The sequence below is a fragment of the Lethenteron reissneri genome, chromosome 61 (genome assembly GCF_015708825.2).
Source record: "Lethenteron reissneri isolate LAM-NWPU_2019-01 chromosome 61, ASM1570882v1, whole genome shotgun sequence".
Classification (NCBI taxonomy): domain Eukaryota; kingdom Metazoa; phylum Chordata; class Hyperoartia; order Petromyzontiformes; family Petromyzontidae; genus Lethenteron; species Lethenteron reissneri.
This window is the reverse complement of record NC_083839.1, coordinates 9,065,904-9,078,057: the sequence shown is the minus strand read 5'-3', so window position 1 is coordinate 9,078,057 and position 12,154 is coordinate 9,065,904. Positions and strand designations below refer to the sequence as shown.

At 45.5% G+C, this 12,154-nt stretch overlaps 1 protein-coding gene across 5 annotated transcripts in view; it reads left to right on the top strand.

Annotated features, from left to right (window-relative positions):
* The window catches only part of LOC133358295 (receptor-interacting serine/threonine-protein kinase 1-like), an 83,446-nt gene that overhangs the window by 48,574 nt on the left and 22,718 nt on the right, over nucleotides 1–12,154 (top strand). For 4 of the 5 annotated variants that reach the window (XM_061576540.1, XM_061576535.1, XM_061576538.1 and 1 more), the window contains 2 exons: nucleotides 5,923–6,021; nucleotides 11,280–11,366. In XM_061576540.1, the coding sequence (XP_061432524.1) occupies nucleotides 5,923–6,021; nucleotides 11,280–11,366 (186 nt within the window). The remainder of the gene's footprint in view (nucleotides 1–5,922; nucleotides 6,022–11,279; nucleotides 11,367–12,154) is intronic. The other variant, XM_061576539.1, reaches the window with a different exon arrangement.

Genomic DNA, 12,154 nt, shown 5'->3' with positions numbered 1-12,154 from the left:
CACCATGGGGCGTCCAAGAAAAGCCATACACCTATCTGGCCAGGTGTATGGTGGTACACTGTAAAAAATGTGACACATTGTTACTTAAAAAAATTATGGCAACAAAGTGACACGTAATATAATTGTGTAGATTTTAAGCACTACAACTTTGAATAAAAAGTGTTGAATACATTAACTAAAAAATAATAATAAAAAATAAGTACATGGTAATAAAAGCAACAGTTAAAATGTGTTGGATTTAGTAATATGATTCCAAATGATGAGTTATATAGCCTAAAAAAAATTGTGTAAATCCAAATAGGTTTTACAAGGAAAAGTGATTTATATTTACTTAATATCTGAGCAATGGTAATTTAGATTTACTAAATATCTGGTGAAATTGGATTAATATTTATTAATGATCTGGGTGAAATTGATTTACATTTACTAATTGTCTGGGTGAAATTGATATAAGCTTACTAAATATCTGGATCAAAATGATTTGGATTTACTAAATAAAATACTTATATTGAATGTCTGTTGCCATAACTTTTCTATTTCTAATCCACCCAATATCATGCCTTCGTGGTGCCACAATTCACTTACGTTAAGTCAACCGATCACCATGAAAAAGATAAGAACCATGAAAAGGAACAGCAGGTTAACATTTATTCGTGCAATTTTGTCTCAACATGTTTATCCAACATATTACAAGTACAAAACAAAGACAGAAATCATGTATGTGTACAATAGGGATACAATACTGGAGGTATTTATAATTTGTGGGCATTACAGGCACAGATTACTTTTTTGGATGTGATTCAAGGTTGTCGTGATTTTTTGTTTTATTTTATTTTCATTAATTTTGATGTTTTTACCTACGTGACTTTACCGAAAAAAAACCTAAGAATATGAATATCAAGGTTTAGTCTTTTTAGCACATTTAAATTACGACAATATTTAAAAAAAATCTGTAAAAAAACTTTCATATTATTTCTTTTTTATATGCGCAAATTGAAATCCTAAGGGCCAATATGTTTTTCAAACAGCTAAAAGAGATTAAAACATCACGTGAATTGACTTGCATTCCCTGTACTTATACTAGTAGCCATAATCCACAATCCGGGTGGACCTATCTTTTTTAACATGCATAATTACAGTACAAGCACGGCTTTCTAACAAGTAAACTAGCACAGCCTACAGATGTTCTATGCATCTTACATCTATTCCTTTAGAACAAACACTTGCAATGGCCTAGGTCAGCGTCACATCAGAAGAAAGCACAATGTTAGAACACCCAAGAAACATTAAACAAAAATAAAGATAGCTTTCAATAACAAATCAGTGCATTCTCTGATAGCCTATCAGATGTATAGGCCTATAACGCAGAACTTTGACAGTCAGACTCAGTTATTAACTCGTTAAGCTCAGTCAAACTGAAGTACTTCTTCTTGGTGAAAATCTGAAAACACAATGCTAGTTCCCTTGGGACTATGCCTTCCAAAAGGTCATGTAGTACATCTGGTGGGTACCCAGACTCAAAATGAAAGTGATTTAATTTATCAGTCAATGGACACGACCGCTTTACGCCAAAGCAATGAGTAACATTTGGATTTTCTCTCAGTTTGCACATGCAAACTATGTTCCTTCTTTGTCCGAGGTGGAAACACTCCGGTCCGCACTTCGTGTGTTTGGTACTCTGAAGAATGTCCAAGACAACATCTACAGATGTACGGCCCTGTGAAACATTCAACTAGTCCACTGATAGAATGTGCATCGAGATTGTCAGCTACAACACAATGTACTGTCCCTTTAATGTTTTTTCCAACACTGGACATAAAAATCCCTTCCTGTTCTAGAATGACAAGATCCTTCAAGAGTGGTTCCAAAACTGCTCTGTATTCAAACTGATTGACATCAACATCTTTGCAAAGTAAAGCTAGGTGTATTGACGTTAATGCAGATTGCAACTTTGTTGGAACATTTGCCAAAACCCAATAAACAGCTGTTATTTTGTGTTTTTTTTCTCGAAGTTCCTGGTGGGTTACACACTTCAAAGTCGTCAACGTAAAGGATTATAGACAGTCTTGTTTCTTCCCCAGCATAAAATACATTTTGCTTGAAGGATTTTCCATCAAAAATTGACTTAATATATCCAGTACTATTTGATTTTCTGGATAAAATTATTTCTGCAATGTCTTCATTCTTCAAGACTTCCTGCAAAGTCTGGAGAATAGGCACATATTGAAAGGTCTTGTTCTTTTCAGTATCAACAATATATTCAATGCTATCAACACACTGGAAATGCACCTTAAAATACTTTCTTCTCTTAAAAGCCGAACCAAGTGGACCACCTGCTCCAAGTGCTGTACTAATGGGATGGAAGTTGCACAACTGCTGACAATTCAGTTACGATGGCCTGGTCAACAATGCATTTATTCACCTTCAATGTTGAATCTAGTATGTTCCTAACAACTGCAACTGATACTGAAGATGAAATGAACTGAAGGTCTTCAACCAAGGCATCAATGCACTTCACTGATGCATTATAGATGGTTTCTAGCTTCAGCAGAAGTAAGCCAATTCTTTGAAGAACTAAGTATGATGCACTTTCCTGATCACAATCTAAACTAGTGCCCTCACCATCATTGGCCTCTGGTAAATCAGAATGGTCAACAGTCTGATTATGGCGACTCTCATACACATCTTTCTTAAAATCACTCAAAGAATAGGATTTGTGTCTTTTGCTTTTGTGTTTTAGAAATGTATTGTATATATTTGTCTGAAAGCTGCATCCTGCAAATACACAAAAGACAGTTTCGTGGCTCTTCAGATGATTTCCAATATGCTGAAAGTAGTCCTTCTCTATAGAACAACAAGCATTGCAAACTAAACACTTAAAAGCAGAGATGTTTCCTGACCGTAGACTTTCTTCATCTCAATGGTATCTGGACAAATGTGTGCGAAGGGCACTCTGCATTTTAAATGTGCAAGGGCAACTGTCATATAGGCATGGCTGGGATTGGCCACGACCAAATAGTGCGTGTTGTCTGTAATGCTTTAGTAGATTTCCTTTTGTGGCAGACAAAGACTTGCAGATCTTACACTTCCATTCCATAAGCAAAAACCTGAGGCAGAAAAAGGTCCATGTATCAGATGCAAGGCCACCAGGTCTCTAATCACATGAGGACAATAGAATCGCATTTACAAGATAATTCTTTATTATTTTTAATATTTAAATTTTCATGCTCAAATTTAGCACATCAACTTCTTGTCACTCACATCATCTAGCTAGCTAGCAACTACACAACAAGCTAGCCACAACGTAAGGGTGACGCTAACTGACTGGTGGCAAGCTAGCTAACGTTAGCATACTGTACGTACATCAACACCAAGATATAATATACTGGAGGTGTAACGGCAGGTACAGGACTTTTGGTTCGGTACACGCTGTGATCCGAATGAATATAGTCTAGTTTTAATCACGCACGTTACTTTTTCGTGTGCGGAACAAAAATTATAGTCTCGTGCTTTTAGTCGAATCAGACTGACTTCCAAAGACCTAACGTTGTGCTAGTTAATTCTGATATACGTTACAGCCAGTTAAATTGGCATGCTGGTAACATGCAGTAACATAAAACAATGTTCAACTGCTACCACACCTTTGTTAAAAAATTGTTCGCTAAAATAATAAAACATGTCTTACCTTTGGGAGAACGGCGGTCCCTGAAACGTGTCTGTTGAAGAAGATGGTTGACATGCACGTGGCGCGAAAAATGCCTCGAGTTTGGGCGGGAGTGTAACGTTATTAAATTCAAAAACCTCCCGGTTAGTAAAATTAATCAATTTTTGGCATTTTTGACTTTCCTGATAAAATACAATTAAATTTTACTCAGTTATTGATGGCTGATTTTATTTGAACAAAACTGAGTAAAATACAATTAATAACTAATAGAAAGGTGTTGAATTCAGCTCAATGTGATTCTAAACTACACATAGTCATTATTTTTATGTATAGGCTACTCCTATATATTTACTAAACATTAATTAACCCCAGTCTCGGTTTTTACAGTGTACAGCAGCAAGGTAGATTCCACCGCCATCGCACGCACGGGTTGTCTCCGGGTACTTCCGTTCTTTTCCCACATATAAACGCTCATTATCCACGATAAAGGTATTGTTGGGTTAGATCGCGTAATTATAAATGTGTCGTTAAAACCGCCAGTACCTGACACACCCATTTGGTAAGGTTTGTCACGTTAACAAAACGTGCCAATTCGTTACTAGTTCAGCGGTTGTGTGTTGCAGAGTAAATCCGCTACAACATTTACAATTCGAGTACCGTGACGTTTCGCCGGTAATTACAGCCAGCATCATCAGGTGACAGCCAGAGTTGTGGAGAAATCCTCCTCCTGTTTCGGTCTTAAATTGAGGAGGGGTAAGTGTGATGTCGTCACTTGTGAGCCAATCAGGTGCAAAGACCAGAGGGAGGGAGGGGTTAATGCATTCATATAAATTACAATGGATATCTATTATTGGTTGGGTTATTCACAGGAAATAAAAATAGATAATGTACATGCATAATGTGCATCCCCAATACACATACACTATGCATGCACACCATGCATGCACATCCTGCGATTTTTGGGTGAAAAAATAGCAATTCCTGTTATTGGTATCGCTCGTTAATTAGCCGATAACACCCTTAATATATATGGACGTAAAGAATATATTAACTCCACCTGTTCTGTCCGTATGGGATCGAGCGTTGGCCCCCCTGCACTCGTGGGTTTATTCCACATGCTCTGGTTTTCTCCCCCATGTAAAACTACTAATTCATTGGCTGACAACACCTTAACATCTCGCTACGGTTGCTAAGATATGTTAACTACCCACGCCCGGTAAACAGGAGGTCGTGGGTTCGATCCCGATACCTGACAACTGTTGTAAAGATGGAGTTTGCGTGTCTCTCCCTATGGTCGCGTGAATTTTCCTCCGGGTCCTCCAGTTTTTCCCTCCACATTTAGAAACAACGTGTGTCTAGAGTATGTGGCTGTTATACATTCCCACGTGATGATGATAAGTCACACCATTGAGCTATAATTTGTGATGGCCAGGTAGCTTTTGAAAAATAACTATACAGCTCAGTGGGCCTTACCTGGTAAAATTAAAACAAATAAATAAAGCACTCATCATGTTTGTCTGTCGCTCAATATCTACCCATTGCTAACTGTTCATATGCCAATTTAAAAAAAGTTCATCTGGAAATAGTTTTTTTGTTTTCCCCTCGCCCCATGGTGTACAGTGCAGCCTACAACTATTATCCACGAAACGTCACCTATGATTTTATCTTAAGGCCACAGAGTGTTTTATATATATATACAAAACCAATTGTTTAGTTTAAAATAGTTTAGACTTTAGAAAAGCGAGTGGGCTCCCGGGCAAGATGCGTCCTTGCTGGGAGGGACGACAGCCATTGGTCGAGATGAATGACGGGGAGGGGCACCCCAACAGAGGCATCGCGAGAGCGCCGCTACCTTGGAGACGGAGCGTGATAAAGCGAGTGCACGTGCGAGCGAATGCGAGTGAGTGCTTGCGTGCGGGCGTGAGTGGGGAGTGGTGGCACGGTGGACTAGCGCGCCGCGCTACTGACTCAGCGAGCCGAGTTTGATTCCTGATCACAACCAATTACCTTAACCGTTCCTGGGTCTCCCCTAGGACGACTCGGCCTCAAGTAAGCATCTGGTGCGGTTTGCAAACATCGTCACTCGGGAGACAAAGGCGGCTTGCCTGGTACTGGCCACCGACCCACCTCGTGTGCTAACCTTCATAGATGCTGCTCATGAACAGCACTCGCCTCGACAGTCTGTGAAGGCTATCCGGGGGGGGGATCTTTGTGTGTTTTGTAACCGTGCTCTCTGGTGTCTGTTTCTCGTTGAGCAGCGACGAATCACCCCGAAAAATGTTACAAAGTGATCCATAACTTCAGCTCCACCTCCAGCTCCAATCAGCTCAGCCCCTCCAAGTCAGCTAATGATATTGGTGAGTGTTTTGGTTGATCATTGTATGTGTAGTGCTCAACTTTACGCAGACATTTTCTTCTTTTTGCGTCGTCACTTTTTATTACAAAACTCTTCACATTCCACAACTGAGACTTCAGCACATTCTCCGCTCGCTCGCCGCGCTCCGCTGGCCTCACTCGCTCCGTTTCCTCCCTCTCTCTCTCTGTCTCTCTCTCCCCGACACTCTTCTTTGCTTCGCCTGTCTTCGCTTTGACTGTCTCACTCTCTCTCGGCTTCTCCGTCTCACTCCGACTGTCTCTCTCCCTCTCGTCTCCGTCTCACTCCAACTGTCGCTCTCTCTCGGCTTCTCCGTCTCACCCCAACTGTCTCTCTCCCTCTCGTCTCCATCTCACTCTAACTGTCACTCTCTCTCGGCTTCTCCGTCTCACTCAGACTGTCTCTCGCTCTCGTCTCCGTCTCACTCCAACTCTCGCTCTTTCTCGACTTCTCCGTCTCACTCAGACTATCTCTCTCCCTCTCTCGTATCTTCTCTGTTCCTGTTCCACTGCTAGCTTATCCTATCTCTCATATCTTCTTCTTCTCCGACTCCACTGCTAACCTATTTTTCTTCTTCTTCTCCCCCACTGTCTCCGTCCAGCTCCCAGCAACAACTCCTCGTCTATCTCTTGCACTCCCGTATTTATCCCCGTTCTCATTAATTACCCATTATTTAACCGGCGTTCCCACCGAGGTCCCGCGCCCACGGCGCCCGTCGCCACCTGCTCCCATCTCCAGACTTGCTGGCGCCACCTTGTCCCTGACAACAACAACCGGCCAATCACTGCCCTGCATCCCATAACCACCTAACGAGCCGTCTCTCTCCGGCCATTATCCTTCAGCAACACCTGCTTGCCCTGATGCGACCCCACTGTTCATCAACCCATACGTGTTTCCAATTTCCCCTCTTGGCGCGTGTTAATCCACTACATCACCCCCCCCCCCCCCCCCCCCCCCGTGATAAAGAATTAGCCATCCCGGCTACGCACAAGCAACCGAACGCGCGACCAGTAGACGGGTGAATCTTCAATGGAAAGTCCTTCCTCGAGAGCAGGTTTCAGCAGCTGGTCCATCACCCCTGAATGGGTAGACAGGGGGCAAGTGTGGGGAACGTTCCCTCGTCGACACGGGGCTGCGTTCCGCCCTTGATGCGTGCCCACTCTCGTGACAGCGATCAGCAGCTGGCGTGATCGCATTCCGCTCCCATGTGCCCCGGGGCGGCTCCCGAGGTTGCGGCTGGCCAACCGGCACATTGCCAGAGAGCCTGCCAGAAAGCCTCTCCTGAGTCAATAGCGGCGATCTTGCAGGCACACCGGGGGCAGACTGCTGAGGTGCGTTCACATGCAGCCGTACCACAGGTTCGTTGGACACATCCAATACAGGCCGTTCCGGGATGGGAGATGACGCATCATATGGAGGCACAAATTTCTTAAGATGCGATGGGTGAACATGCCATAGGCGCCGGCTGCAGCAAATTCATACACTCTGGTCCCGACGAATTTCCACAATCTCAACGGGACCCTGACAGGGTCGATGGAACTTTGGAGATGTGCCCACTGGCACCATAGGGCAGTGCAGCCGAGCCCTGTCCCCCACACGCCAGGGCTCTTGCGGAGACTGTGTGCGTGCAGGCGTTCATTGGCAGCCTTTTGTCTCGCAGTGTTACCCAACGAGACCTCTCTAGCCTCCTTCAGACGGTCTAATGCCACCTGCATGGGGGCAGGTACCACCGACGACTTCCCCCGCACTCACACGCCCAACCTGACCAGGGCTGGGGCCTCTGGTTTCTAACCGTACATTAAATAGAATGGTGACTACCCCGTTGAGGTGTGCGGGGCCAACCTGTAAGCGGCTAGGGCCGCCGGAACGTATAGGTCCCAATCATTCTGCGCTGAATTAACCTGTTGGCACAACATAGACGTTAGCATCCTATATAGGCGCTCGACCATCCTATCGGTTTGCTGGTGGTGCGGGGACGTCCCAATCTCTTTTGTTCCCAGTGAGTCACACACTTCCTTAAGTAGACGGGAGGAAAAATGTTTGCCCTGATTGGTGAGCAGGTGCTCTGGGGCGCCTTTATCAAGGACGTATCCCTGCAGGAAAGCCTCGGCGATCGACCCCGCAGATTGGTCCACCAGTGGCCATGCCATAGGCCACTGAGTGAGGTACTCGACTCCTACTAGTAAATATTTGTGACCCCGCGGGGTGACGGGGAATGGGCCCAAAATATCCAGGGCAACAATTTCGTTAACATGGGAGACTTGTATCGATTGTAACGGTACCCGATATGGTTGCGCAGGTGCCCTCCGCCGCGTGCACTCGTGGTAGGACTTAATGAATACCTGAACGTCGTTTTGCATGCCCAGCCAATAAAAATATTTGCACAAGGTCAGCGCGGTTTTCTTCTCCCCCAAATGCATCAGCTTCTCGTGCGTGTCACGAATGAGCTTGCCCCTCAAACACAATGGAATAACGATACAGAATTTTTGCAGTACGACATCCCACCGCACGAGGAGATCGTCGACAAGTCGAAGGAAGGGGCGATCCTCCGACCCTCTAGAGCGGGAGGCCCGAAGCCTCATTCTGGACAAGGAGGAATCGTCCACCTGTAGGCGCGTCCAACGAGCCAGTGACAACCCCAGTAAGCCGGACCCCTCGGCAGGAACCGCATCAGCTCGGACTGAATCGGCTGCGGCGGCCATAGCTGGAACGCCCTGCAGTGGTGGACCACAATGCAACGAACCCTCAGTAAAACTGCATGAGCCTGACAGCTGAGGCAATCGCGATAAAGCATCCGCGTTGACATGACGCGTCCCCTTCTTGTGCTGGACCGTAAAGGAGTATCCCTGCAGGATTTCGAGCCAACGGGCCATCTGGCCCGAGAGCTGGTCAACCCGCAAGGAGTATAGCAGCACCGCATAGTCAGTGCGGACCAAGAAATCCCTGCCTTACAAGTACGGTCGGTACAGCTGAACGAAGTGTACAATGGCCAACAGCTCCCTGCATGTCACACAATATTTCTGCTCTGCCGGGGACAACATGCGGCTGCCGTACGCCACAACCCTTTCAACCCCGTCGATATTTTGCGACAAGACAGCGCCTATGCCAGTGTCACTGGCGTCTGTGTCGAGAATAAACATCTTGGTGAAATCCGGATATCCGAGCGGCGGCGCATCTGATAAAGCGTCCCAAAGCGTCTCAAATGAATGCTGTTGCTTGTCACCCTAGAGGAACTTCTTACCATTGGCGGTCAATGTATGCAGTGACCTCGCAATTGTGGCAAAATCTTTGACAAATCGGTGGTACTACGACGCAAAACCCACGAAGCTACGCACCTCCGACACCATTTTCGGCACTGGCCACGTACGTACACTGCTCGTTTTGTCCAGATCAGTGGCAACTCCTGATCCGCTAATAACGTGGCCCAAATATTTAACAGACGTCCTTAGCAAATGGCACTTTTGGGGCTTAAATTTCAAATTGGCGTCCTGCACCCGGCCAAACACAGCACGCAATCGCTGCAAATGCCCGTCAAAATATTTACTGAAAACAATGACGTCGTCAAGATATATCAAACACGACTCCCACTGCAATCCAGACAATACGAGTTCCATTAGCCGCTGGAAGGTGGCCGGCGTGGAGTGTAGCCCCATCGGGAGCACATTAAAATGGAACAATTCCTATGGTGGTCGGAAAGCAGTTTTCAGCTTAGATTCTTCGTCCAGGGGCAATTGCCAAAAGCCCAACAAGAGGTCGAGGGTCGAGAAATATTTCCCGCCGGACAGGGCGTCCAATGAGTTATCAATGCGCGTAAGCGGGCACGCATCTGCAACCGAAATTTTATTGAGTTTGCAATACCATCATTGGAACCTCATGTGCCAGTAGAAAATATGATAATTGGTGTTTTACCCTTTTATCTAGCAACAAAACTGACACCTTTTTTACAAGGAGTCATGTTTGCATAGACCACAATACCTGCTGTCGTAATGCAAACAAAAAACATAACTCTGATAATGTATGCACTGTCCTTGAAGTTGATTGCTCCACACCCGAGACAGCTTTCCTTAGAGCCTAGTCTCACATGGTGTTGGACCAAATGACGCCAAAAGGCACACAACTCAAAGACAATGCACCATCAGAGTGTAATATCGTTCACGACTCTTGACACCGGAGTTGGAGGCACACGGGTTTATTTGACACAGCACGTTCGTGGCATACAGCACTGGAGGGGGTATCGGCCCCCTCACCTGACTAGCTAAGGATACACGTCCTAGCTACTCCTAGCCTGCCTCTTAGTCCTCCACTAATGGGCTAGGGGAGGCTATCTGGCCCAACACTGGTAAGTCGGGCCCGGTACCCGGAGTCCCAGACCAGCTCTTACAAGAGCACCGGCTCTGGCTTTCGGGACCACGCCGCTGGCTCAGTCCTGTTCGGCCCTGATAAGGACATCGAACTAGGGGAGTCCAGGGCTCTATCTAAGACGTCTTCAGTCTTCTCTGGTTAGCTTTTAACATAACTCCCGAGCCCTTTGATACATCCCCTTTTATACCCAACCCCTCCCTGAGGGGTGGGGCCCCGGGGTTCATAACGTTCGAACCAGCCCCCCCCAGGGTGCCTGGCTCGGACGTCGTAGAGGGCACCTCCCCGTGCACTTACGTAGCCCCGCCCACTGTGTTTGTTTGCCATAGGCTGCCATGCATAACGGGCTCTCTCTCTAACACCCCTCCATCACCCCCCCCCCGCATAGCTTGCAGCCGTCCCGGCTGCCAACATACAAAAAAAAATGACAATAAAAATGCATTTACCCCCTGACCGCGCGTGTGCCTCACTATTTTTCAACAATAAAAACAGCAACAAGAACACAACAAAATGCAACAGCAAGAAGAGAAAACAACCCGACGCACCCCCCCTGAATAAATACGAATTCCGTAAAAAAAAAACAGCCTATATACAATTTGCAGGGAACCCACCACACACACAACACCAGGTGAACCCAACGTATGTACATTCAATGGGCAGGGAACACACCACCCACACAACACCTGGTGAACCCAACGTATGTACATTCAATGGGCAGGGAACACACCATCCACACAACACACAATGAACACAACCTGTTGATTCCAGCTACTTTGTCCTGAAGTTGACACCCAGTGAGTGCTGCTGTCCTATCTGCTGCGAGTACGAATTACTTGAGTTACTTGATCGCACTGACGGAACATTTCCTTCGCCTTTTTGCAGACAATCACAAGCTTGGAAGTATATTACACACTTCGTCTGTGCCTGAAATAGCTTTGCACACCAACAACATGATCAAGCATGGCAAAGGTAAGCCGACAGATTGCGTGTAGGCCTCCTCGTGCCGTTGAAAGTTCTCCGTATGACGCGCGTTTGCTGAGTAGCAGTCTGTAAAACTATCAAGGCCGTAGCCATGGAGTCAACATTGGGGGGGACCAAATCTTCCAGAGGGTCTGGGGGTCCCCCCCCCCCAGAAAAAAATGTAAATTAAAAAACGATTGTCCTGCCTAAAATATTTTAAAAAATCACTAACACATCGGATGGATTTTTTTTTTACAATAATGTCTAATAGTGTATTTTATTACATTGCTCTGTTTTTTTACCTTTTCTTGTTTCATTGTATGTAATGGCAGAGATTAGGGATTAATAAAGCACAACCATAACCACAATCATATAAACATAAATATTTTAATAGCAATATATTGGGGGGAGGGGACATTTTGAGCATATTTGAATATTGGGGGGGGGGGGGGTGTGCCCCCCCCCCCCCCCAATATATTATAATTATGGCCTTGAAAACTATAAACTTTGTTTTACCAGGTAAGGCCCACTGAGCTATATAGCATATTTTTCAGAAGCAACCTGGCTATCACAAATGATGAGTGCTCAACTAAGTGATCTTATTATGTGGAGAACATGCAAACTCCAAATATAAAGATGTCAGTGTCGGGATTGAACCCACAACCTCCGTTATACATGGTGAGGTAGTTAACATCTCGCCACCATGGCGCCCCTCCCCGAAGGCAGTCCCAAGATCAAGGTGATGAAACGGAGGAGAGGCCGAAACAGGAGTGGTTTGGGCAGCGAGTTTTGAAAAA